The sequence below is a fragment of the Belonocnema kinseyi genome, chromosome 7 (genome assembly GCF_010883055.1).
Source record: "Belonocnema kinseyi isolate 2016_QV_RU_SX_M_011 chromosome 7, B_treatae_v1, whole genome shotgun sequence".
Lineage (NCBI taxonomy): Eukaryota > Metazoa > Arthropoda > Insecta > Hymenoptera > Cynipidae > Belonocnema > Belonocnema kinseyi.
In genome coordinates, this window is record NC_046663.1 from 44,706,566 (window position 1) to 44,733,348 (window position 26,783).

The window sequence follows — 26,783 nt, forward strand, 5'->3', positions numbered from 1 at the left end:
AGAAGTTCCTGAAAAATGTATCACGTATTTTGTGAATGGCCCCATAGCTGAAATGGCCAATGTTGTCCATTTATTTGTTTATATATTTTTTCTCTATGACAAAAATTTAAAAATCTTAACCCATATTTCTCCTAAAAATTTAATGTTTACCAGTTCAGACTTTCCACAACTCGACAATTTTTTTAAATTACGTATAGAACAGGGAAAACCCAACATATATTTATCAACAAATTATGTGAATTAGCAACAATAACGAATATCACGACGTAGATGATCTTATTGTTAATGGCATTCATTTTTCACCATAACCCAAGTTTTCATTAATTTTTGAAAAATAGGGTACGAAAAAATAACTTGTTAATCAAAATATTCAGAACTGTTTAATCGTACATTGTTAATAAACGAATGCATTTCTAATACTTATTTTTAATTTTCCTTTTAACGTAAAAAATCGTGGGCTTAGCTGGGAAATTTTTACTCAGCTCTTAAAAATTCCTACACATTTTGAAAAATATTCTGCAATCTCTAAAATTATTTAAATATATTAAAACTTCCCTGGAATCTTATAAACTACCCCAAAATAAATGCAATCCTTTGAAATCTTTTGAAATGTCTTCCAATTATTTAAATCTGTTAAAAATGACCTGAAATGTTTTTAAATATCCTAAAATATTTCATAATTATTCAACATTATTAGACATTTTATTGAAATTTATTAATTTATTAATTAAATTCTTTTAAATTCTAACCCTAATAGTAACTCTCATTATTACACGCCATCGCAAGCCAGTTGTTACATTTATGATATGAGTCATTTAAAAATACTTAACGTCATTGCAGGCTCAATGGAAAATAAACTTTTTTACATTTTTAAATTAATTTTTTTTCTGAACAAAGATCTACTCGTTTTCCCCAAATGGTAATCGAATGACGTTCAGTATTTTCTGTTAGTTGAAGAGTTAACTTAATCGATAATGATCAGTTACTATCTCTGATGATAATACAGCTTCCTTTAAAAATAAATATTTTAATTAAAAACTGTTTTGAAAAAACAGGTACTCAAGACAATTAATTTGTGAAAAGAGATTCCGCAGAAAGAGAAAAAATAAATATGTTTTGAAGTAACATTGTAAGACCTTTATTATTATTTAAACTTCCTTTTTATAGTCCCAGGTTTCAACATTTTTCAAGAACTTTTAGACATCCTCTTCAGCGAAATTTCAATAGGAAACTAATCAGGAATATTTGTATCTTATGCTAATAATAATTAAAAAGCAGAATTGAATTTGAAGTTAATTATTAAGGAGTTATTAAAACCATTCACATTTTTATCTTTAATATTTCTGAGAATTGATTGTTTCTTTCAGGGCATATTCTAAGCCTCAATTAGAACTGACTGAATCCCTATTACACGGAAAAAAAAGGATTTGAAAATCCGATTTTTCTGCGCATGGTGTCGCAACTGTTAATGTACTTATTTGTGTTTGTAGTGCAATGTTGCGCAATTTACAAAAATTATAGCTAAAATCAATTACTTTTCATGGCCGTTATATGCTAAAATGTAGTTTTGCACTGACCATTATCAAGTTTTAGAACTGACCATTTTTTTTAGAACTGACCTTTTGGACAGAAGTGACCGTTAGAATTTGCCCTGATATCTTTAAATAAACATTTAATCTTTGATTAATTGGATTAAGTCATACACGAAGCAAACTTCTGACAAACACAAGTTCTTTTGCCGTTCTTAAAAGTTTGATTCTGAGTCAACAACTAAATTTGGATCTGTTTACAATGATCAATTTGTCCAATAATTTAGCATATTTTTATAAAAAATACAACACTATTTTTTATAGGGATATAATTAATCAAAAATTAACTTTTTTCTGTAATTTTGTACACTTACAAAAGTTAAAAAAACTTACTTCCTTCTATAATAGTTAAAATGAATTCTTTATTAAAATTTTTGGTAGCAATGTTATTGCTCAAAAATGGACCTTTGTTGTGTAATTTTGTGCATTTACAGAAGTTCAGGATAAATTAGTTTTCTATGATTAAAAAGTGAATAATAATAATTTATAGAAAATAAAAAGTTATATCGTGGCATTCCGGTGAATAATAAAAGTGGCTTGACCAGATTACCTGCAATAATAGTAATTGTGTAAATAAAAATACAATTATATTACATTTGAATTATTTAAGAATTTTACTTAATTATTTATCAAAATAATCTTTAATATTTCTCAAGACACTGATGTAAAATAAATTGATTCAGTGTTTGTTAAAAAATAAAAATGAAGAAAATCTTACAAGCGATATTACATTAATGATATTGTGTTTTTGGTCAATATTATATTGTTAACAAATTTATTAAATGAATTTGTAAAAATATTCTAAATACAGTCTTTTAGGTTTGTTTTACCGCAAACTTTTACAATATCTTGTTTATGAAAATGTGGTCGCTTTTTTTAAGATTAGGGTCTAGAAACTTGTTTATGTCTCAGTATGACTTTTGCTATTTAACCATATTCAGGAAAGGAAATTTTTTTATTATGTTCATTGCGATTAAGAATAATATTCAGATGGAATAAATTACATCTTTTACTAGTTTTTAAGGGAGAAAGTTACAAAAAGATTAGTTTTATGATAGACTGATATTAAAGCTTTCTTTATTTTGATTTTATCAGATATTTCAAACCGATTAATAGTCACATAAACTCTCAAGATTGTTTCATTGAGATGTTAATTGAAGTTTAAAATTTTATTTTTTTAGGCACAATTAATTGTCAGAAATTTTTTTCTATTAACACCATTTCAAGTTTAATCTTTAATATTAATATTAAAGATTAAACTGTAAATAGTGTAAATACTTCCTTAATAATTAAATTCAAATTCAATCTTGCCTTTAAATGATTAATAGCGTGACACACAAATATTCCCTATTAGTTTCCTATTAAAATTTCCCTGAAGAGGATGCAATTATTTTGCCAAATTTATTTTCTTGATTATTTGTTAAAAAAAAAACAGTTTTTTAATCAAAATATTTTAAAAAATAAATAAATAACAAACCTGTCTTCTTTCTGCCTAAATTCCTCCACCTCCTTGCGATGTCTGACGTTTTCAAAATTCACATTTTCATTTTTATACAAATTTTTACTTTGTCTTTCGAGGATAACACTATCAGCAAAATGAGACTTTTTACGACCCAGGTTTATTTCACTTTCCTTTAAACATAGAATAGTTTTTAATCCCTCGGCAATATTATCTATTAAAAAGCAACATCCTTTCCTTGCATCTGCAATTTTTTAGAAATTTTTCAGATTTTTATTTGAATGTGAGGAACTGAAAAATACTTACGTGAGCGTGTCTCCGGAATATAGTATAAAATTACTCCCGAGAAGATAAAAACCGCTAATGAAAAGCGCTTTAAGTAACTTATCCATTGTGAAATATATCCGTCTGTAAAATGTTCTATATAATCTATAAAACATTATTTCTAATAAATATTAATTAAAGAGTTTTCGTTTTTACTTGAGAAGTTTGGTTACGTCGAAATTACCATCTGAGTTCCATCCTTTCCCGGCTACACAAAGTACATTCAATATCACATTCAGAAGAACTAATAATTGCATGGCTTTCAAAAATTTTCAGGGAGAAAAAGTCGCATAATATTCCGATTCTATCAAAATTAGAAAATTAAAAAATCATACTGATATGACAGAAAAGGAAGGGTAGGAAATACAGAGAAATAATCTGAAGTTGCAGCTTCACAGATCGATTTTTCAATTGAAAGAATATATATATTAGGGTGGTCCAAAAATGTATTGTAATTGTTTTGCGAATTTCCATGCACCATCTGGAAATTTTTTGAAATTCACGAAAAAAAAAACATTTTTTTTTTTAAAGAAAAATATATTTAAAGCTGGAGCCAAACACCATGAAGTTTAATATGTAGTTCCCATTAGAAAAAAATATTTTTTTAAAATTTTATTCATAATCTTCCGTATTAGCTAAGTCCAGATTGAATTTTTTAATATTTTTGAATATCACTCCCATAATTCTGCTTTACAGTGTCCCGAAAAAACCTCAAAAGTGAAAAAATGAGTTTTCCAAGTTTTTGGCGCCAATTATTATTTTTTTGCAGTTTTATAATGCATACTGTTTCTAATATATAAAATACTACTTTACACTAATCATTCGTTGTTTGCATGCATTTTTTAACCAGTTTATTATTCTTTTTAGCAATTTTCTCTTAAAATAGAGATAAAAGTCGCGATTTTTTCGAAAAATTCATTTTTTGTCCAATTTTCATTTATATTAAGTGAATAATTCGTTAAGGTTAACAAATAAAAATTGTTTGAAAATGTAAATACGTATATATTTCATTTAATTTATTAAAAATAAATGTCTAAACAAATTACTATTGCTTATGGATATCACCTTCTATATTAATAGTAGATAGTTGCGATTTTTCTGAAATTTTTAACTTTTTGTCTACTTTTCAATTTACGTGAAGTAATAACTAATTTCACTTAACAAATATAATTTTCTAAATAATTTATTATTATTTTTAATAATATCCTCTTGATTTAATACCAGAAGGTTGCATTTTTTTCTAAATACCCTGATTTATTTCTTTTATTTTTCACTTGAGGTGAGTTATTCATTTATTAAATTAGGCCACAATAACTGCGATTTTATCTTAAATATTTAACTTTAATTTACCTTTATATTCATGGACAAATAATGAATAAATATTAGAAAGAACCAGATTTTCAAATAAATCTTTTTATTTTTTGTGAATAAATTTTGCTGGAGGGAAGCAGGGGTTGAAATAAAAATATGTCCTATATGAGTACCGAAAAGTTGGTGAATATTATTTACAAATGTTTTTTTTTAATTTTAATTTTATTGTAATAAAAATAAAAAAGACGGAACAAAGAGAAGGAATAGGATTGGTTGGTTTCCTTCTCACTTTTCTTTCCTCTTTTTTTTGTCTATACATTTTTTCCTTTTTTAGGACTTTTTTTAAGGAATTCTAGACAATAAAAATATGTACAATTCCAAATTTTTCATTTAGAGTTTGTAGTAAGCTTCTTGTTTAAATTCAAAACAAAACTTTTAGAAGTAATTTGAAGACCTAGTCCTGTCACCTATTCCTAATTATTCTATTCTTTGTTTTTGTCTCTCGTGCAAGATATATTTTTGTTTAAATTAATTTTTTTTAACATAGAAAAAAGGGCAAAAATAATTCACTTAAAAAATAATTCCTATTGAGATTTATCTATTAATTGTTCATTAATAAGAAGTCAAAGAAAAAGTATACATTTCAGAAAAAGCTGCTTTCTATAATTACCCTAAGAGAAGATAGCTATAAACAATAATAGATTTTTTAAACAACTATGCTTGTTAACTTTCATTGTTTATTACTTTATACTAAGTAAAAAGTGGATAAGATGTTAATCGCTGCAAAAGAAACTGCATCTGTTTATCACTAATAAAAAAGTAGATAATTAAAAACAATGATAATTTGTTCAAATAATTATTTTCGAAAAATTAAATTATTTATCAACATACCGCAAGTAAAAAGTAGACAAATAGTTGTAAATTAAAAAAAACCGCAACCTGCAAATAGCATTCAAATTGAAAATTATCAACAGTGATAATTATTTGTTTAAACAATCAAGTTTGTTAACTTACATTTATTATTGAATTCACTTTAATTACGAATCGGGCAATAAGTGGATTTTATATTCCAATTTTCTAGCATTTTTCTAAAAGAATATTATTTAAAAAGATAATACATTTTTTATTCAACAATTATGTTTGTTAACACAAATTTGGTATCATCTCACTCTAATTGAAAATACGAAATTTGTTGAAAAAAACCACGACACTTTATCTTTATGCTAAGATAAAATTAATGAAAATAATAATGAATTGTTTAAACAATTTATTTGCTCATCAGTTAAAAGAAACGCAATAAAATCATAATTATCGCCGAAAATTTGCAAAACCCCTTTTTCGCTAACGGTTCTTTTTCTGAAGAAATAAATTTAATAAAATTTAATTTAAATTTGAAATTGTTTTTTTTTCGTTTATAAAATATTCTTTGTTAACAATTTTATATGATAAAAATGCTGGTCTGTAAGTTCTAAAGGTTAAAAAAGAAAATAGAAATTGCTAAGGGAAAAATCCGGGAAAAGTCAGGGAATTTTGAAAATGAAGATGTTCGACTATTATTTATTTTTTATTTTTCATTTATATTTTTTCTTTGGCCAAGCCTTGGAATATTTTTTATTCTACAAAAAAAACAGCTAACAGGCATTTTTTAACTATATCGTAACATTTTTTATAAAATTAATTTTGTAAGAAATGATGAAATATAATACAACTATGTAAAAAAATTGACATTTTAGGCTTAACCCCTTAATTTTGGATGACTGCCGTCACCTCTATTATGATAAGTCATTCTGATTAATTTTTCGGATGGCTCTTTGAGATCATAGGCCCAACCGATTTTGGCACATTGCTCAATGATAAAGGTTGGTAAATTCACTTGGCGTTTTCCAAATTCTGCTCCTTTATAATCCCAAGGGAAGGTATGATGATAATTGTGCGATCCCTCACCTAATGATATCCAATTAGCAAGATTGCTATCCACTGGGTATATGTTCCTACACAAATATATCAATTCAAATAAATATCCATAATTTTAATTAAAATACACTGGAACCTCGATTTTTGCAACTAAGTGGATGCAACTCATACGCTAAAAATGCGGCCGTCATGCTGTTTGTCACGCTTGACTGACCATCGCATCTCTCTCCAACCGTTGTCTGCCCTCATCATAAAACTGTGAAGACTATTTGTTCTAGGAATGAACAAAAATAGTTTCTGCGAAAATGGAGGTTCCAGTATATAAGTAATTATTATACTTTGTTATATGTTTATCAAAACTTATTTTAAAAGAGGTAATTAGGATAATTATTAAATTAAAATAAGTCCATTGTGTGCAATTTGGAAGCTTTATAGATTCAACCATTTTGATTTAAAATACCACGATTTTGCATTAAAAATTAAATTATTTGAAATGATCACACTACTCGTTTGAAAAAATTCAATTCTGATCGCTCCCGGTTTTAAATTGCTAAGTTTTAACAACTTTTCGTTTTACAATTTAAATTTTTTAATTATTTTAATAATTAATAACTATGTGATATACCTAAACTTTGAAAAATGGAAAAATGTTCAATTATAAATCTTTAAAATTGAACTGAAGGCTCGAAAAGCAGAACTGAAGTAGAGCGCGAGCAGCAGCCAGGAGTGGGGATGACGCGCGGAAAACGCGAGGGAAGAAAGGAAGGAATCTGTTATCTCTTTTGACGCGTTTTTCGCGTCATCCCCAATCCCGGCTGCAGCTCGCACGCTTATTCGGTTCTGCTTTTCCGAGCTTATAATTATTCTAAAAAGACAATTACATTTTTCAAAATTCAACCATTTAAATATTAATCGTAAAATTTACACTACTTAAATTACTTTAAGTAACTTAAAATCGTTTGGAAATTAACAGATATGAAATGTTTAATTACGTTTCTCAAAATTTTTAATTTTAATTTTTAATTTTTAAATTTAAAAACATTCAATGTTGACTTTTTGGATATAAAATGTGCTCATTTTGTAAGGCTCTAATGTGAGAAATTATTGTCTCAATTTTGCCTTCTTTTGTATTTATTCTGGAGGTATTTAATTAAAAATTGCTTAAGAACCATTTAGAAGAATTTAAAAACCAAGAAAGTATTTGCGTTATTAAATTTGAAACTGACTAAAATTAAATTGGTTGAATTTCGAAACGTATAATTGACGATTTAAACATGATTAATTGCTAAATAATTGAATTTATTTAAAAGAATGGAAATTTTTTGTAATTTTGAATAGAAAACAGTTTTAATATAACAATTCTTCAGGAATAAATTTTTTTTAGCCTTTAATAAAGTTTAGCCATGTTTAAGTTTTAAGTTTCTGGAGTAAACCTTTTTTTAATATTATCCAATTACGATTACTTTTTAGTTTGAACGTTTTTTTCAGAATTATTCAATTTTAATGGTTTGCAATTGAAAAATGTTATATTTCGAACCGTTAAAATAAAGGTGAATTTATTTTATGAATTAAGAAAAGTTTGTCTAATCAATATCAACGTTAAAGTATAATTTGTTTTATTCAATGAAAATTCAGATTTGTATAATTTGAGAAGTTTTTACTTTGAAAAATTTAGTTCAGTTTTCAATTTCAACTCCTTCCTGATGAAATTGTCTAAATTTAAAAATTTTATTTTTGAAGTTTTGAATTTTGAAAACTTTTAAAATCAAAATCCTTCTATACATTTTTCTTTAACATCTCTCTGACAATAAAAAATGTAATACCTTAAATTTAAAAATAGTTTACCTTCAAAATGACTTAGTTTGAAATTGGTCATTTTAAAATGTTTAATTTACATTGCAATGATGTTATCATTTTCAATGATTGAAATTAACATTTATTAAATTTAACCTCTTTGTATTTTTAATATTGTTTACTTTGAAAACATTATAATTTACACGCATAAATGTGAAATTGTTTTAAATCACAATTTACATTTCCACAGTTCAAATTCCTATAAATTTAAATAAAAATTAAAAACTTCAAAATTGAGAGCATTGCATTTTGATTGTTTAAAAAATTAAATTTTTCCAAATAAAAAAATTCCGAATTATTGCAATTTTAAAACGATAAAATTAAATTTGTTTAATTTTTTATTCGGATTGTTAAGGTTTTGCTTTGTTTAACTATACTTTAATCAATTGACACAAACATGGAATTACTTTTTTGCTTCTCATTTTACCTTCTTATTTTACTTGAGTCAATAATTTCATTTCTGGAAATGAACGTTCAAAAGTATAATAATCAATTTTAATTTGTCGTCCAGAGTAATGAATTAATTAATTTCTCTTTTTATATATTACCGATTACTAAACAAATAATTTTCTGGATGACGTGGGTCATTGGCTAACGTTCAAAAGCTCTCTTTCTTGCTTTGAATATTACTCGATTAATTTAAATAATTGATCTTCTAAAATGTGAACATAAAATAAAATAATATAAAGCAATGAAGTAATAATAAAAGAATAAGTCTTACCTGTCATAAGGTTTTGTACCCCACCTATGTACGATACTATTCACAGAGGCAGCAGCATTCACTATTAATATGTAGCGCATGAAAACTTGAGACATGATCGCCCAATACCAACTTTCATTCCAAAAATATATTGGTACGATTGTAGGGATGAAAAAAGAACTTAAAAGCATCATAACTATAAAGTGCCTATTTAAAGGAACAAAAAAAAAGAAATATTATATACAAAGTTCTTCCTTTCTAAATAATAAATACTCGAAATGCAGTAAATAAATACCGAAATGAAAAAAATTGAAATCTTCCAATTAAAAAATAACTAACGAAACATTTGACGTTAAATATAAAAACTTAAAAAATAATATTTTAGAGGCCGTCGAAAAAAACATCATTCTAAGGTGGGGGGTGGGGGGGAGTATAGATTTTCTGATGATTTGTTAAGACTTATGACAAAGTGGAGAGGGGTTACGTAAAATGTGAGGACATTTCTATGAATTGCTTAAAATATGAAAGTAAGTACATTAATTTTCAAGGCAAGGCATATAAAGTATGAATATAGACTACACTCTTTCCTTTTTCTTCTCATTTTCTGTTTTTTAAGGAATTTCTCTTTTTTTCCTATGTTTGTAAACTTTTTACTTTTCTCGTTATTTTTTTCTTTTTGCTTGAGTGCGAAATAAAGAAGTCCAGAATTTATCTATTTCGGTCACAAATTCGACCATTGGGTTTAAGATTTTACTATTTTTTTGAAGTAATGATTTTTTTCGTCGAAGATTTAATAAATCCATGTTTAGCTTCAAATTTATGTATTTTCTTGTAAATTTGTCGTTTTTAGTGCGAAACTAATCTTCTGGATTATGTATTGAACTACTTGATTGAAAGTTGAACTATTTTATTAAAAATGAATTTTATTAATTGAAAATCCATCCCTTTAGTTGAAAACTTAACTATTTCATTAAAAATTTGTATTTTTCTGAGTATTTAAATTCAGCATTTTTTGGTTTAAAACTTTTTTTTTTTAGTTAAAGTTAATTATTTGTTCTAAAGTTTCAACTTTTTTGTTGCCGAAAAATTTGTCTTTTTGGGCTGAGATAATATTATTTTCGTAGAAAATTCAAATATTTGGATTTATACTTCACTTCTTATTTGAAAACTTAACACATTTTTTGCAAAAATTTTTTTTTAAATAAAAAATGCAGCTTCTGTATTAGAAATTCCATCCTCTTTTGTTGATAATACAACTATTAAAATGTAATCTCTTTTGGTTGAGGATCCAACTATTTTGTTAAAAACTCTTATTTTTTCAAACTCTACTATTATTGATTAAAAAAAACCTTTCAGTTGAAAGCCTATTCTATTTTTAAGCGACAACTATAAACTTTTTTGAATAAAAATTTAACTAAGTGGCTGAAGGTTAAACTGTTGTGATGAAATTCTTTTTTTTAAGATTAATCATTTTAGTTGAAATGCCGCAATTTCTTTTTTAAATTAATTATTATGTTAAGAATACAATTTTTTGTTATAACATGAATTATTTTGTGAAAAATTCAACAGTTGTTAAAAGTTCGACTTATTTGTTCAGAAGTTTAGCTGTTTCGTTAAGAATTCATCTTTCTTGATTAAAAATTCATTTTTTTTAGTTAAAAATTCATCTAATGAATTTTTGATTAAAAATTAATATTTTCTAATCGAAAATTCAACTACTTGGTTGAAAAAAATACTTTGTCAAAAATATTATATTATTTTAATTGATTCTTTGTAGTTGAAATTTAACTATTTAATTTTTTTAGTGAGAATTTATCTTTTTTTGTCTGATTCAAATTTATTTTATTGTTTGGAACTTTAACTATTTTGTCCGAATATTTTTGTTTTTTTTTTGTTAAAAAAAATGGTCTACCTGATAATATAACTATTCCATTATTGGTGAAAAATTTATCGCTTTTAGTGGAATAATCAATAGTTTATTAGTTGATGATCCATCTTTTTAGTTGAAAATTGACCTATTTTGTTAAAAATTCGTTATTTTTTGGTGAAAATTTGGATTAGAACTCAACTATTTAATTGAAAATTTAACTGTTTTCTAAAGAATTAGCTTTTTTGGTTTAAAAATAAAACCATTTTGTTGAAATTTTTTTCACTAAAATATCTCTTTTGGTTCAAAATTGAACTTTTTGTTGAAAATTCATCTTTTTTTTCTAAAAATTTATCTGTTTTATTATAGTTTTATGTTTTTTTGGTTCATAATTCAACTGCTATGTTGAAAAATAATGACATATGTTTGACAATTGATCTTTTTATTTGAAATTCAACTACTTGGTTGAAATTCGAGCTATTTTGTTCAATATTCATTTTTTTAGGATTCATCATGTTAGATAAAAATTCCACTATTTTAAAAATGGTGGAAACTTAATCTCTTATTACCTTTTTTTTTTTTAAAATATCCTATTTTCTCTGCCTTGAAAACTAACATTTTGGGCTTGAGTGGAAATAGTCTTACACATGGGGTGACAGAGTTTTTGAACGACCACTTAATTTATATAGGGGAAACCTCCCTACAGTGAATAAGGCAATCTTCAGTAGATAATAATTAATTTAAAATACTAATACATATATAAAATAATTAAATAAATTTCACTAATAGTTAAGTCACTATATGTTTTCTTAAATTACAATTAAAATTAATTATTATTCTTTTAATTGTGCTCTTGATTAATGATCATCTACTGCAGGTTGCATTATACACTAAGCGTCTTCCAAATTTTTTTTACAATTTCAATACATATCACCCAGAAATTTTTCCAAAAACACCAAAGATAAATTTTTTGTTTTGTTTTGAAAAAATTATATATAGAAGTCACGCAAACCCCATGAAGTTTAATACATATTTCCCATAAGAAAAAAGACGTTTTTGTAAATGTTATTCAGAATTGTCAGCATTAGCTGAATCGAATTAAGACTCAACACTTCACTTCACAAAATATCCAAAAAATTCGAAAACAGTATTATTTTATATATATATATATATATATATATATATATTGTCCCCATAAGTCTGTTTTATTGGGTCCAAAAAAACGCCATAACCAAAAAAATAATTTTGCGAGTTTTTGACGCTAACTATGATTTTTTTTGGTTCTTTCAAAATCCACATTGTTTCTCATACATCAAATACTACTTTATACTCATAATTAGATCTTCACGTAAGTTGTTTCCACAATTTATTATTGTTTTTAGTAATTTTTTCTTGGAATAGCTATAGAGAGTCACATTTAAAAAAAAATGTTCTGCTTTTTGTCCAATTTTCCAATGAAGTGAGGTAATACCTACTTAATCTTAACAAACATAATTGGTTTCACAATTTATTATTGTTGCTAATAATATTGTCTTAAAATAATGCTAGATAATTGCAGTTTTTTCAAAAAATTTCCACTTTTTGTCGAATTTTCACTTAATGTGGGTTAAATAATTAATTAAGGTTAACAAAATTAATTGTTTAAACAATTTATTATAATTTTTGATAATATTATTCTATTTGAATAATGTTATATAGCTGACTTTTTCTCTGAAATGTTCAACTTTTTACCCACTTTTTACTTAGTAAAGTAATAAATAATGCAAATTAACAAACATACTTTTTTTTAGTAATTTATTATTGTTTATAACTATCTTCTCTTAAATAAGTGTTTCTTACCCTAAAGCAGAGGGAAAAAAATTATTTTTTGTTAACAAAAATAAAAAAGAGAAACGAAAAATGAGAACAATAAAAGTCGAATAAAACTTTTATCAGGCAGGAACAGCAATGCAACGTCGATGGTCACCTGTAAGCGCGGTGATCATAAATGGGTTCAAAGTTCACTGAAATCTATGACAACGGAAAACGTAGTTATGTTCGTTATCGCATTCTCAACAAAATCCGTTTTGACCAAAATCGTATCTGATTTTTTCTCGAGATATTGATATATGCAAATTTTGGAAACTTAAAAATTATAAAATTCAGAAAAAATGTTAATTAAATTTTTTCAATTTTATTCCTAATTTATTAAAAACTATGTTCATAAGAGTTTAGAAATAATAAGTCATTCTTCAAATTTGATAAAAATGTTTGAATATATCAAGCGAAAAATCAGATTGTTGAGAATGCGATAACGAACATCACTAGGTTCTCCGTTTTTATCGTAGATCTTAGTGGACTTTGAACCCATTCAGGAAGACTGTGTAAGAATCAACACCCGAGAATCAAGTGAAAGTTCAAAAGGTAAACTATTTATAAACATACCTCGGATAGAAGTGACCTCCAATGAGAGTCAGCTAAATTAAAACTTAAGAAATTTAAATGAGATTAAAATAAAATTTTAAATTGGATTGGAGGTCAGTTCTATCTCAGGTATGTTTATAACTTTAAAAGTTAAGAAATTCAAATGGGATTTAAATCAAATTCAAAATCCTATTTAACGGCCAATAATTAAGCTAATGAACAGAATTCCTGAAAATAAAACTAAAAATGGAACAAACGAATTTTGATAACCACAATAAAATGTTCCCATTGCAGTCCGAAAAAAATCAAAAATTCATTTTTGTCCCTAAAAAAACACATTTCTTCTTTCGTACAAAAATTGGAAAGAAGAAAGAAAAATGAGATGGCAACAAACAAAATCCCCTTCCTACTCTTTTTTATTTCGTTCGCCTCTTTTATTTTTACTATTATCAAACACCAACAAAAAAACATTTGTAAAAAATAATCACCAATGTTACAGCACTAACGCAGCACCCTTACCAAAGAAAAAAATAAATAAATAAAAATAAAATAAAAATTTGATTAGACAGGAACAGCAACGCAATTACGATGCTCTCTCCCTGACACCTAAGAATCAACACCCAAGAATCAAGTGAAAATTCAAAAGCTAAGCAAGATATGAACATACCTGAAATAGAATTGACCTCCAATCCAAGTCAGCTAAATTATAATTTAAGAAATTTCAATGAGATTAAAATCATATTCAAAATTATATTGGAGGTCATTTCTATTTCAGGTATGTTTATAACTGGTTTAACTTTTGACCTTTCACTATTTTGATTTATTTTTTCCCCTTGATAAGGTTGCTGTGTGAGTGCGTTGGTGATTATTCTAAAAAAATGTTTTTTGTTGTGATTTAATGATAAGAGAATTAAAAATTACAAGAGGAATAAAAAAGAGAAGGAAGGGGATTTAGTTGGTTACCTTTTGATTTTTCTTCCTTCTTTTTTATTTTTTGTTGAAAAAAGTTTTTTTTCCTATTTTAGAAAAAATTTGAACATCACCGAAAAAAAACCGCAGCCTCCTAGCAATTACCTAAGAGAAGATGCTTATAAACAATAATAAATTGTTTAAAGTACTAATTTTCTTAAATTGCATTAACTTTTAACTCACTAAGTGAAAAGGGGACGAAAAGTTAAAAATTACAAGAAAAACCCACAACTATCTGGCATTAATATAGATGAAGATAATTAATAAAGATAATAATTTGTTTAAACAATTATTTTTGCTTAAATTAAATCATTTTTAAGTCACTCCAACTAAAAAATAGACAAATAGTTTTAAAATTTAGAAAAAATAGCCGCAATTTTCTACCACTAAGCACAGTAAATATTTATAACAATAATAATAAATGTTTTGAACACTTATTCGTTCGTTAAGGAGCTATTTTCAATATTCAAAAAGTTAAAGCATTAAAAAAAGTTTTGAGACTATTTTTTTGAAGATTTCAAAATTCTATGTACGGCGATTCGTAGTACTCCGAAATTGGAACAATTTATCTAAACGACTTCTTTTGATTGAAGCAAATTATCAGAGTTATCAAATTTTCAAAATAAATAAAAAAACAGTCGAAAATTATAAATTTAAGTTAATTAACGCAAGAAACGAAAGGAAGTCCAGAAAAGAAAGACCTTGGTTTTAGCCAGCCCTACAAGATTATCATTTTCTTAAAAAATCTAAAATTCCAATGTTGATAAAACAAAAACTAATCAAAAATCAATATGTCCATTTTTCGGTAATAAGCAGCAAGATACAAAAAAAATAGCGTTTTGATTTGCCGAGTAGTTTTTGTATTATTCATAGAAAAACGATATTAAAAATAAGAAATTTTTGGACGAACTACACAATTTATGAAAAAAATAAATGGACAAAAGTTCTGCACCGAAAAAGAGATACAAATTTGCTATTGATCTTTTGATAAGACGCGTAGTTTTTGTTATAATCGTGAAAAATTACATTACAAATTAACAAATTAAGTTTGTATATTAGAAAACACAAGATACAATAAAATGTTCAATAATCAAATTATTCTAAATTAGATCGAAAAATTTGCTCTTATCCGCTTTTTATCACGAGGAACATGATAAAAATGTGTTCGTTAAAGCCGAAGGAGCTTTAAGAAAAGAGAATTCACAATCACTAAATTTCAGTTATCGATAATTGGACCTTTAATTTTAAAATTTCTCTTCAAAAGTGTAGCGGATGTACAAAGATTCAACGCCTAGCGCGAGGTGAATACATTATCGAGCGCGAAGCGCGACATCCAACAGGTGCTCGCTCAAACTTGCGAGCGAAACGAGCTGCACTTTTTGAGAATTTGCCTCACAGCGGTTCATTTTTTTTTGCGAATTTAACAAAATTTCCGGGCAATATGTAAAAAAATTTTAACAAAAATTTACTATGTATTTTGATAACTTACTTATCTCCGAATCGAATTATTGGATCAGTCTTTAGGTCACTGACATCAATTTCCCGTAGTCTTTTGAGACATTCCTCACTGGGTTTTGTCAAAGCCCAACCCATGTGTGAATAGAAAAATCCGCGAGTTGAATTGTGCGGATCAGCCTCCGTTTCTGAGTACTTATGATGCACTCGATGAATCCTTACCCATTGGGAAATTGTGTACTAAAATCGGATTATGTTATATATAAATTATTTGCCACAGGATTTTCTACCCAGAAACCAGACAATACTTATCCGAAGGTTTATGGCGAACCTCAGGTTTTTGAGATATCCTAACCTAAAAGTGTGAAAAGACGTTTTTTTTCTATTTTCGGGGTTAAATTACACCGCGAACTAATTTTTGAAACTCTTTTTGAAATTTCCAGATATTGTTTTTACATTATCATCACAGAATGTATTAGATTTATATAAAATTTGATCCCCCCTCCCTCGTTTTTTGTCAAATTTCCACGGTTTGAGGCCCTCTGAATCCGAAAAAACAGGTTTTTACGAAGATGTATGTGTTTCTTTCTGCATGTCTGCATGTATACATGTATGTCTGACTGTGAGCACGATCTCGTTTGAAAATAATATTCCACTTGATTGGCCTTTGGTAAACTCTTTTAGTGTTCACAACTACAGGTCAAGTTCATTAACCAAACATTTTTGAAAAAAATTTGAAAAGTGAGCCCATTTTGAAATTTATCTCGACACAAGCTAAAAAAAGTAAATAGATAAAATTTGTTCAACGAAAAAAGGTCAAACAATTTTCTATTCATCGTTTTTTAATATGATAGGTTGGTCTTATTTTATTCGTAAAAAATAACATTTAAAATAAAAAAATTAACTTTTTAGAAGAGCAACACAAGCTATAATAACATTTTATTTTTTTTAAATTTCGCCTAAATTATGTATAAATATTTGCTTAGACTCACTTTTTTACATTCTGATCAGAAAAGCTACTAGATTTGTGTAAAATGTGACCCGCCCCTTTTTTTCTCAAATTTCTACGTTATGAGATCCTCTGAATCCGAAAAACAGGTTTTTACAAATGAGCCTGACACTATGCCTGTATGACTATATTTCTGTCTGTCTGTCTGCATGTCTGTCTGTGATCACAATAACTTTTGAAAACATTAATTTATTAGATTGGCTTTTGGTACACTCTTTCAGTGTCGAAAACTGAAGGTCAAGTTCATTAGCCAGCCATTTTAGATAAAAATTCAAAAATTGAACCCATTTTGAATACTTTCGAGTCCACTTTTTTCGAAATTTAAAAATTATCTGTACGGTTATTCGTGGTACATGAAAATACGAACATTTTCTTCTAATGACTTTTTTCGATTCAAAAGATACCAGTTATAGCATTTACAAAATTCATATAAATAAACGAAAATGAAACTGTTAAGCTAAATACCATAAGAGAAAAGTCAAGAAAAGCAATATGTTACTTCTTGAAGGCCCTCCAAGATGATCGTAACAACTTTTTCAACTTTTTCAAAAAATTAAATTTTTAGCGGCACAAAAAATGATGAAAAATAAAAAATTCCCTCTTTCAGCCAAACTATGCAAGACACAAGAAAAGATTAACCAACCAAAATTGTGCACCCAAAAGATATCTACAAATTTGTTATTATTCACCTTTTAGTAGGACGCGTAGGTTTTGCTTTATACTTAAAAAACAACATTGAAAATAATGAAACTAAATTTTTAGACAAACGGCACAAGCCGCGAAAAAATAAAGTGGCAAAATTTGTTCACACAAAAAAGATATACAAATGCTTAATTAACAATTTTTGGATAGAATGCGTAGTTTTTGTTTTGATCACGAAAAATAACATTAAGAATTAAAAAATCTAATCTTTGGAAAAATAATGCAGGGAACGAAAACACATAAATGACAAAAAGGTGTGCATTCAAAGAAGATCTACAAATTTGTAATCAACTTTTATTCAAAGAATACCTTTACAATTAAAAAAAAAATAACTTTTTGGGAATACGACACAATCTACAATAACATTTTAACTAATAAAGTTTTTCGTCTAAATTATATCTACAAATTTTCTTCGAGCGACTTTACGCTAGGGTGCGTATTTTTGGTCTAAATCGTAAAAAATAAGATTATAAATAAACAAATTAAATTTATCGAAAACGACACACTTTGCAATAAAATGTTTAATAACAAAATTGCTTTTTATATAATGCGCATTTTTTAAATTCTAAAAACAAGATAATGAAAATACGTATGTTTCAATACCAATAACATATTACAAATTGTAATGATATACATTTTTTTAAATGATACATTGTTCATGGTAGCTGAAAATGAAAATTAGTGCAAAATAAAAATAAAATATTTAAGTAATAATGAAAAACAAAATTTGTATATATTTTGTCATATCTCAATAAGCAGTACCAGCATGAGGTGCAGAAATAAATGTAATATACATTTAATATATTCGTATTATATCTACAAGAAAAAAAAGATATCTGAAAAATTCAAAAAGGTATTTGGAGATTAAGAATGGTTCTTTTAGGTTCCGTAACGTGGTTTTATAAAAAAAATAATCTGCGATGTAATTTAACCCCGAACCTAGAAAAAAACCCGTGTTTTTGCACTTTTAGGTTAGGATTTCTCAAAAACCATCGGATAAGTATTGTCTCGTTTCTGGGTTATTTGTTTTTTGAAATTTTGTAGTCATGTGTTATTATTACCATGCCGCTTCCATAGAATAGAAAAGCCAGAATCAATCGAAGAGGCACTTTTGCTTTGAAAGATCGATGAGCCCATAAGCGATGTCCCCCGCAACTTAATCCCATTGAATAGAGGACAAAGGTGAAAACGACTTAAATAAAAAATAAAATTACATTAAAATTTTTCTGACTTAAAAAAAATTGGGTGGAGCGAAATTATCGAAAATCTCACACTCATTATTGTTTAACACCTGATTGGTTGCGTACTGTGTGAATATACTGGAAGTTATTTCTTTTTTTTCATTTTAATTTTAAAAATTGAATTTTACAAGAGAAAATTGTAATTGGGAATGATTATTTAATATTAAAGGCAAGAATATTGTTCTTAAATTTTGGACCAACTTTTTAAAACATGGCGCAAGGTTTATATTCATAACCTTTTGACAATATTAAATGAGACTATAATAAAATTAAAAAATTAAAATTTCCAAGTAACTTTATTTGATGATAAAATTTATTTATGAATGTTTCTGAACATTAGTGAAAAAGGAAAACATTTTTATTCTAATCATTCTTCAATATTTCGAAATAATTCTGTTCTCAAAAATTTGCTATCACATTATAATTTGTCAATTCTTTCGCACTTTCAAAGATACGAGAAAAGTAAAATTATAAACAAAAAATTGGGATATCCTAATTTACAGAGCTTTGAAGATCTTAAAATATGAATAAAAAGAATCTGTGATATTTTTAAACATTTTATTTCGTTTTTGGACGAATTCAAGTGTTATTCTTTTTGTTTGAAATTCATATTTTTTAATTGAACTGTATTTAATTTAAAATAAAAATCTTTTTTTGAAGAAAATATCAACTATAACATTTTTTGTTAAAATTGTATATTTTGTTATCCAAAATTGAACTTCTTTAACTATGTTAAAAATGTATTGTTTCAATTGCTCTTCTTCAAGGTAATGATATTAGTGGTGATATTAATTAAGCCATTTAAGACATTTCAATATGTCGTTATTTTTCAAGAAAAAAACACACATTATTTTTTAGTGAACGAAAATAAGTTATTTTTTATCATTGAAGTTTAAAATTTATAAATAAATAATATTTGTTAATAATGTAGTAAAATTACTATACATATATTGGAGCCCCTTCGTTTTGAGGTTTCAACTTTATTGTTTTCAAGAACACTTTTCAAATCATGGTTATTTATAAATTTTAAACTGCAATAATGAAAAATAACTAATTTTGGTTCAATCCAAAATAATGTTTTTTTCTATTAGAAAATAACGAAAGATTTAAATGTCTTGGATGGCTTAATCAATATCACTACTGGTTATGTATTACCTTGAAGAAGGCCTGCAGCAAGGTCGAAACGTTACGTTGGTCTTTTAAAGAAATTGACAAATAAAGCATTAATCATTGACAAATGAATCGAATATTATTTTCATTGGACCTTATGAACAAAATAACACATTCTACGATGAATTGACTAAATTGTACGTCGAAAATCAATTTCTTGGGCGAAAAATGTAACCATTGCTTTTTTGGTCAAAATTAATGTGTTTATAATTGGAAATTTGTCTTTTTTGGTATAAAATTAATGTTTTCGATGAAAAATCTATATTTTTGGTTGAAAATTAAAATACATACTTTGTTGAAAGTTAAGCTGCTTTGTTAGATATTAATTTTTTTGTTCGTCTATTCATGATCTTAGTTGAAAATCCATCTATTTTGGTATAATATTTATATTTTTCGATTGAAAATAAACAGCAGATTTAACTTTTTCGTTAAAAATTCATATTAATGTTCTTGGTGAAAAATTCAAATACTGGGTTGAACGTTGAATTTCATTGTTAAAAAATTAATTTTTTGCATTGTCTATTGATGATTTTAGTTAAAAATTCATTTATTTTGGTATAATATTTATATTTTCCTATTGAAAATAAATAAAAAATTTAACTTTATTATTAAAAATTCATATTAATGTTCTTGGTAAAAAATTCAAATACTGGGTTCAAAGTTGAGCTGCTTTGTTAAAAATGAATTTTTTTGGTTTTCCGTTCACGATTATAGTAGGAAATTCAACTATTTTGACATAAATTTTTTACTTCTGAGATAGAAAAAATAAATAGAAAATTTAACTTTTTTGTTGAAAATCCATATTAATTTTCTAGGTGAAAAATGCAAACACTTGGTTGAAAGTTGATCTGTTTTGATCAAAATTAATGTTTTTTTGTCTCTTTATGATTTTAATTGGAAATTCATCTATTTTCGTAGAAAATTTATATTTTAGGGCAATTCAACAAATTTTTTTCTTTATTGACTGTAAATTCTTTCTGGGTTAAAAATTTACCAGTTTGAAAAAAAATTTCTTTGGTTGAATTTAACTGTTTTTGATTGAAAATTAAAATCTTTTGAGATTGTAATACTTCTTTAAAAATTCGTTTTTGTTGTTGTAAGTTCACGATTTCATTAAAAAAATTAATAGCTTTAATCAAACGTGTAACTATTCGATTGGAAGTTTTGTTTTGTTCTTTTAAAAACTAACTTTTTAACTGAAAATGTAACTATTACATTTTTATTTGAAAATTGATCTTTTTTAGATAAGAAATCATTTTGTAAATACAAGATTAATTATATTTTTGAAAATTTGTTTCTTATTTGTAGAAATTTTTTTCTTGGTTTGCAATGTTATCTTTTTGGCTTATTTTTTTTGTCTATTCATGATTTTAATTGAAAATTCAACTATTTTTGTAGAAAATTGATATTTTTGGGTTATTGAAAAAAAATGGTTACTTTATTGACACGAAAATTCTTTCTGAGTTAAAAATTTACCAGTTTAAAAAAAATTTTGTTCTTTCGTTAAACTTAACTGTCTTTGATTAAAAATTAAAATTTTTTGTGGTTGAACTACTTTGTTAAAAATTCTTTTTTGTTGTTGTAGATTCACGATTTTAGTTAAAAATTCATATTTTTACTTAAAAATGTAACTATTTGATTAAAAGTTTTGTTTTTTTTTTCTTTTTTTTATGTGTGAAAATTTTGTTCTTGGTTCGCAATTTTATCTTTTTGTTGGAAATTAATTTTTTCGAAATAAATTTTTAATTTTTTGTAGAAAACTATTCTTTTTGCCCTTAAACTTAACACTTTCTTTAGTTGAACCACTCTGTTAAAATTTCATTTTTGCTGTTTTAGATTCATGATTTTAATTGAAAATTCCAATTGTGGAAAATTAATGTATTAATAGTTCAAGGTGTGTCTTTTTTAGTAGCTGATTAAAATTTCTAATTGACTGATGAAAGGTTGATAAATAATTCTGAATTCTTGTTTAATTATTTATTATTCACTTATTCATCGAATATTTATTAATTATTTATTATTATTTGTTCTTGGTTGTAAATTTAACACTTTTGCGAAAAATTTCTTCTTTGTTTGAATTTAACTGTTTTTGATTGAAAATAAAAATATTTTTTGGTTGAACTTCTCGTTTAAAAATTCCTTTTGTGTTGTTGTAGATTTATGATTTCAGTAAAAATTAACAATTTCAGTTAAAAATGTAACTATTTTTTCAAAAAAAATTTTTCTTTTGGTTACAAATTTTGCTATGCTTCGTCACCTTAATTCGCTGACGTCTTCAGGCTTATATTATTTCATTAAGAGTTCTCATAGAATTGAAAGTTTTAATTGACTGATGAAACGTTGCAAAATAATTGCGAATTGACAATTATGGTCAACAAAAAACTTTTTAGTCAATTAAAATATGGAAGTTGACACGTATTTTCTTTAAAAAAAAATCATTTATGTTTGACCATTTTATTTTGTATTGAAAATTTATGTATTTATAGTTAAAAAAGATCTTTTTAGGTAGAAAATTGATTTTTTTTGTGGAAAATTAATCTTTTTGGTTTAAAATTCAAATAAGTAGTTGGATTCAACTACTTTATCAATAATTAATTTTTTGTTTATATATTCATCATTTTAGTTGGAAATTTTATATTTTTAGTTAAAAATTTAACTATTTTTTTAAATTATTTTTTTAATTAAAAATTAAATTTTTAACTAGGAGTGTAACTAATTTATTTTCCTTTGTTAAATTTATGTTTTTTTAGGTTTCAAATAATTTGTTTAATTTAAGATCGTCATTTTAGTTAAAAATGTCTTGTTTTTTCTTGTAAGAAATTAACTTTTTACTGAAAATTTAAACATTTCATTTTTTATTTGTGTAAAATTGATTATACTTCATTTTTCCGATTGAATCATTAGTTAAAAAATTAACTGTTTAATTTTACACTTGTTTTCTGTTGTTGTTTTCATGAATGAATTTTGAACCTGAAAATGTAACTATTCAAATTTTCGTTAATAATGTATTGTTTTAGTTAAAAAATCATTTTTTAAATTAAAAATTTCTTATTTTGGTTAAAAATTTATCTATTTAGTTGAGAATGTAACTATTTTGTGAAAAATTCGTATTTTTTATAGAAAATTAATGTTTTTAACGGAAAATTTAACTATTCAAATTTTTTCGAAAACTTAGCTTCATTAGTTGAAAATTCAACTATTTGACAGAAATTTATTCTTTTTTATTAAAAGTGCAACTTTTAGGTTGAAAATAAATCTTTTTGGTGGAAATTACATTTTTTTCATTATTTCAGCTAAGAGATACTATTAAAGACAAAAATTTAGTATTAACATTAATTTAATATGTAAATTTTAAAATCGTTTGATGCAAAAAAGACTAATAATCACGCGTATAGTTCGCGATTATTTTCTAGAGACATTAAAAAAAATTGTAATAAATTTTCTTACTCACACCAAAGAAAAGTCATTTTTCTCTCTAAATAAGGAAAAGTAAAATATCCATAAATGCCTATAACGTGCCAAGTAACTATAATGACAATATTCCTCCAACGTAATTCACTTCTGGTAATATATTCTCTCAACATTTTCATTTCTCTTTTGAATTGGCAAAATAAAAAAGCAGGACCACTACAAAAACTCACACGCCAGAAAGATGTTTTTAATTCAAATGAAATTACTCTTTGCGACAGTTCGAAGCATGACTACTTTCTGCTCTCCCCTCCCCTCCCCCACCCGTGCAAAAGATTAGGAAATAATTTTACACAGTGTCATATGAGAAGTACATTACCCCTCCCCTTTATGGGGCCAACACTAAATCCGCCAAAATTTTTTCCCGTAATTGTGATGATGATGGACATTTTTATGTATTACTAAAAGAATGTAATATTACAGGGAAACAGTATATTCAATTAATTGAAATGATTAAAAATATTATATCTAAAATAATGAAAATACCTGATAATAAAGCAGGGGGGGAAGCCTCCCTACAGTGGATATTAGGGTGGTCCAATAGTCATAAAATACGAATAAAATATTACTTTTCAAATATCATCCCTGGAAGTTTCTTTTATAGGGTTCTAAAAAACCCATAAGTGGAAAAATGGTTTAAACGCGTTTTTTGCCCTAATGATGATTTTTTAGGGTTTTTAAGCACAAATTGTCTCTATTACATTAAAGACTACTTTACACTGTAAATTAGATTTTTAAATAAATTGTTTAAATAGTTTATTATTGTTCTTAGTAATTTTCTCTTAAGAAAGAGAGAGAATGCCACGATTTTCTCACAAATTTCCCACTTTGTGTCAAATTTTAAATTAAAGTGAGGTAATAATTAATTATTTTCACCAATTGTTTATTGTTTATTGCGGTTTTTTCTGAAATTTTCAAGTTTTTAATAATTAATTCAAATTGAAAAAAATAATTGTTCAAATAATTTATCATTATTGTTAACACTTATTATATTTATCTATATTAATCCTAAAAAGTTTCGGTTTTTTCTGAAATTTTTAACTTTTTGTCTACTTTTAACCTAGTATGTTTATAACCAATGAAAGTTAATTAAACTAGTTCTTCAAAAAATTTATTATTGTTTATAACTATCTTCTCTTAGAATAGAGATATAAAGTCGTGGTTTATTCAAAAAAATTCCGCTTTTTATCGAATTTTCAAGTAAAGTGAGGTAAGAATTAATTCTTTTTTCTAAGAATCATTGTTTCAATAATTTATTATTATTGTTAAGAATATTATCTTTAAATAATGCTGGAAATTATGATTTTTTCTGATATTCACAACTTATTTTCCACTTTTTACTTAAAGTGAATTAATTTTTAATTTAATATGGAAAGAATAATTGCTTAGACAAAATTTTTATACATCTACCTTGTTCTATATTAATACTAAGTGGTTGCATTTTTTTAAATTTCTTTCTTTTTTGTCAATTTTTCTCAATTAGAGTGAAGGAAAAATTAATATAAATTGACAAATATAATTCTTTAAACAAAATTATTATTATTAATATTCTCTTTGCTTAATGTTAGAAACTCGCGTTTTTTTATAAATTTTTCAACTATTCGTCTATTATTTACTTAGAGTGACTAAATAATTATTTAGGCGGAGCAAAAATAATTCTTAAAACAAATCATTATTGTTAATAATTATCTTCATCTATATTAATGCTAAATAGCTGCGGTTTTCCCTGAATTTTTTTACTTTTTGTCGACTTTTCATTTAGTAAGGGAATAATTAATGAAAGTTAATTAAAATAGATGTTTAAACAAATTATTATTGTTTATAACTATATTCTCTTATAAGAGAGGTAGAAAGTCGCAGTTATGTCACAAACTTTCAACATTTTGTCTCATTTTCAAATACAGTATAGTAATAGTTTAATAATGTTAGCAAAAATAATTCTTTAAAAAATATGTTATTGTTGTTGATCATATCAACTCTAAATATTGCTAGAAATGGCAGTTTTTTCTTCAATTTCAAACTTTTTGTCCACATGCTAGTCCGAATTTCTTAATATTTAATTTTATATTGAAAAAGTAATTGTTTAAATGAAATTATTATTATTTATGGCTACCTTCTTCTGTATTAATACTAGTTAGTTGCCTTTTTACTAAATATTTGAACTTTTTGTCTATTTTTCATTTAGAGTTACGTGATAATTACTTCAATTTAATAAGAATAAATGTTTAAAAAGTTTATTATTATTAATAAATATATTCCCTTTGCCTAATGGTAGAAAGTTGCAGTTTTTTCTGAAATTTTGAACCATTTGTCTATTTTTCACTTAGAGTAACTCAATACTTATTTAAGTTGAGAAAAGTGATTGTTTAAACAAATTATTAATTTTCATAACTATCTCCAGCTACATAATTGGTCAGATGTTTGCAATGTTTGCTTACTTTTTTTTAACTTTTTGTCCACTCTTTACTTAGTGAGGTAATAATTAATTGAAGTTAATCATAATAGTTTTATAAACAATTTATTATTGTTGATAACTATTTTCTCTTCGATAAGTGCTAGAAAGTTTCGTTTCTTTATGAAAAAGTTAACTCTACTTTGCCTTTATAGTTATGAAAAAATAAAAAATAAACCTTAGAGAGAATCCTATTTTAAACAATCTTTTTCGTGAATATATTTTGCTGGAAGGGTGGAGGGATGATATCAAAATATGTTCGATTCCAAATTTTTCTTTTTATACGTTTTCTAATAAGCTTCTTGTTGTAATTTAAAGCACAGATTTTAAAAGCCATTTACAGACCACGTACTCCCACCTACTCCTAATTACTCCATTCTCTCTTTTTTCTTTTGTTTTAGACATTGTTTGGTTTAAATTAGTTTTTTTACATTGGGAAAAGAGAAAAAATCATTTAATTAAAAAAGTTAAATACTGTTTAAAAATGATTTTTGTCGAGGTTAACTTATTATTTGTTCATAAATAAAAAGTCAAAGCAAAACTAGAGATTTTAGAAAAAAAACTTTCTAGCATTACTCTTAGTGAAAAGTGAACAAAAAGTTAGAAATTTCGGAAAAAAACGCAACTATCTGGAATTAATAAAGAAGATAGTTATGAACAATCAATTTTTTAAAAATAATTACACAGGCCCACAAAAAAAGTTGCCTCCACTTTTGACTAGACCAACTTTTTCTTACGTATTTTTCAAAGCTAAATCCAAATCTGCAGTTAAAAAATAACCTTCCCCATCATTTTTTGGTAGATAAACAAAAAAAACATATTTTTGTGTTTTTTTATGGTTTTTGAAGTTAAAAAACAACGAAGAATGATACGTTTAATTTGACCTCGGAATTAAT

At 25.5% G+C, this 26,783-nt stretch overlaps 2 protein-coding genes across 3 annotated transcripts in view; both read right to left on the reverse strand.

Annotated features, from left to right (window-relative positions):
• The window catches only part of LOC117176773, a 28,133-nt gene extending 24,406 nt beyond the window's left edge, over positions 1-3,727 (reverse strand). For both annotated transcript variants that reach the window (XM_033367069.1, XM_033367068.1), the window contains exons 1-3: positions 3,557-3,727; positions 3,355-3,477; positions 3,067-3,292 (exon numbers count right to left, since the gene is read on the reverse strand). In XM_033367069.1, coding sequence (XP_033222960.1) covers positions 3,067-3,292; positions 3,355-3,477; positions 3,557-3,629 — 422 coding nt within the window. In that variant the 5' untranslated portion in view covers positions 3,630-3,727. The remainder of the gene's footprint in view (positions 1-3,066; positions 3,293-3,354; positions 3,478-3,556) is intronic.
• A 2,580-nt stretch (positions 3,728-6,307) lies between these two features.
• LOC117177019 (acyl-CoA Delta(11) desaturase-like) lies at positions 6,308-23,614 on the reverse strand. Its single transcript, XM_033367473.1, has 5 exons — positions 23,419-23,614; positions 18,618-18,748; positions 15,880-16,085; positions 9,173-9,358; positions 6,308-6,674 (listed from the first exon to the last, which is right to left on the reverse strand). Exons 1-5 carry the CDS (start codon positions 23,555-23,557, stop codon positions 6,419-6,421), a joined length of 918 nt encoding a protein of 305 aa, XP_033223364.1. The 5' UTR covers positions 23,558-23,614; the 3' UTR covers positions 6,308-6,418.
• Between the last annotated feature and the right edge of the window lie 3,169 nt (positions 23,615-26,783).

Bases quoted from the DNA above. Each gene is read 5' to 3' on its own strand.
- LOC117177019 (XM_033367473.1), bottom strand. From the start codon at position 23,557: ATGAAAATGTTGAGAGAATATATTACCAGAAGTGAATTACGTTGGAGG. The intron at 18,749-23,418 runs GTGAGTAAGAAA...TTTTTATTTAAG, and splicing joins AAAAATGACTTTTCTTTGGT to TCGTTTTCACCTTTGTCCTC. The intron at 9,359-15,879 runs GTAAGTTATCAA...TCCTTTAAATAG, and splicing joins ATAATTCGATTCGGAGATAA to GCACTTTATAGTTATGATGC.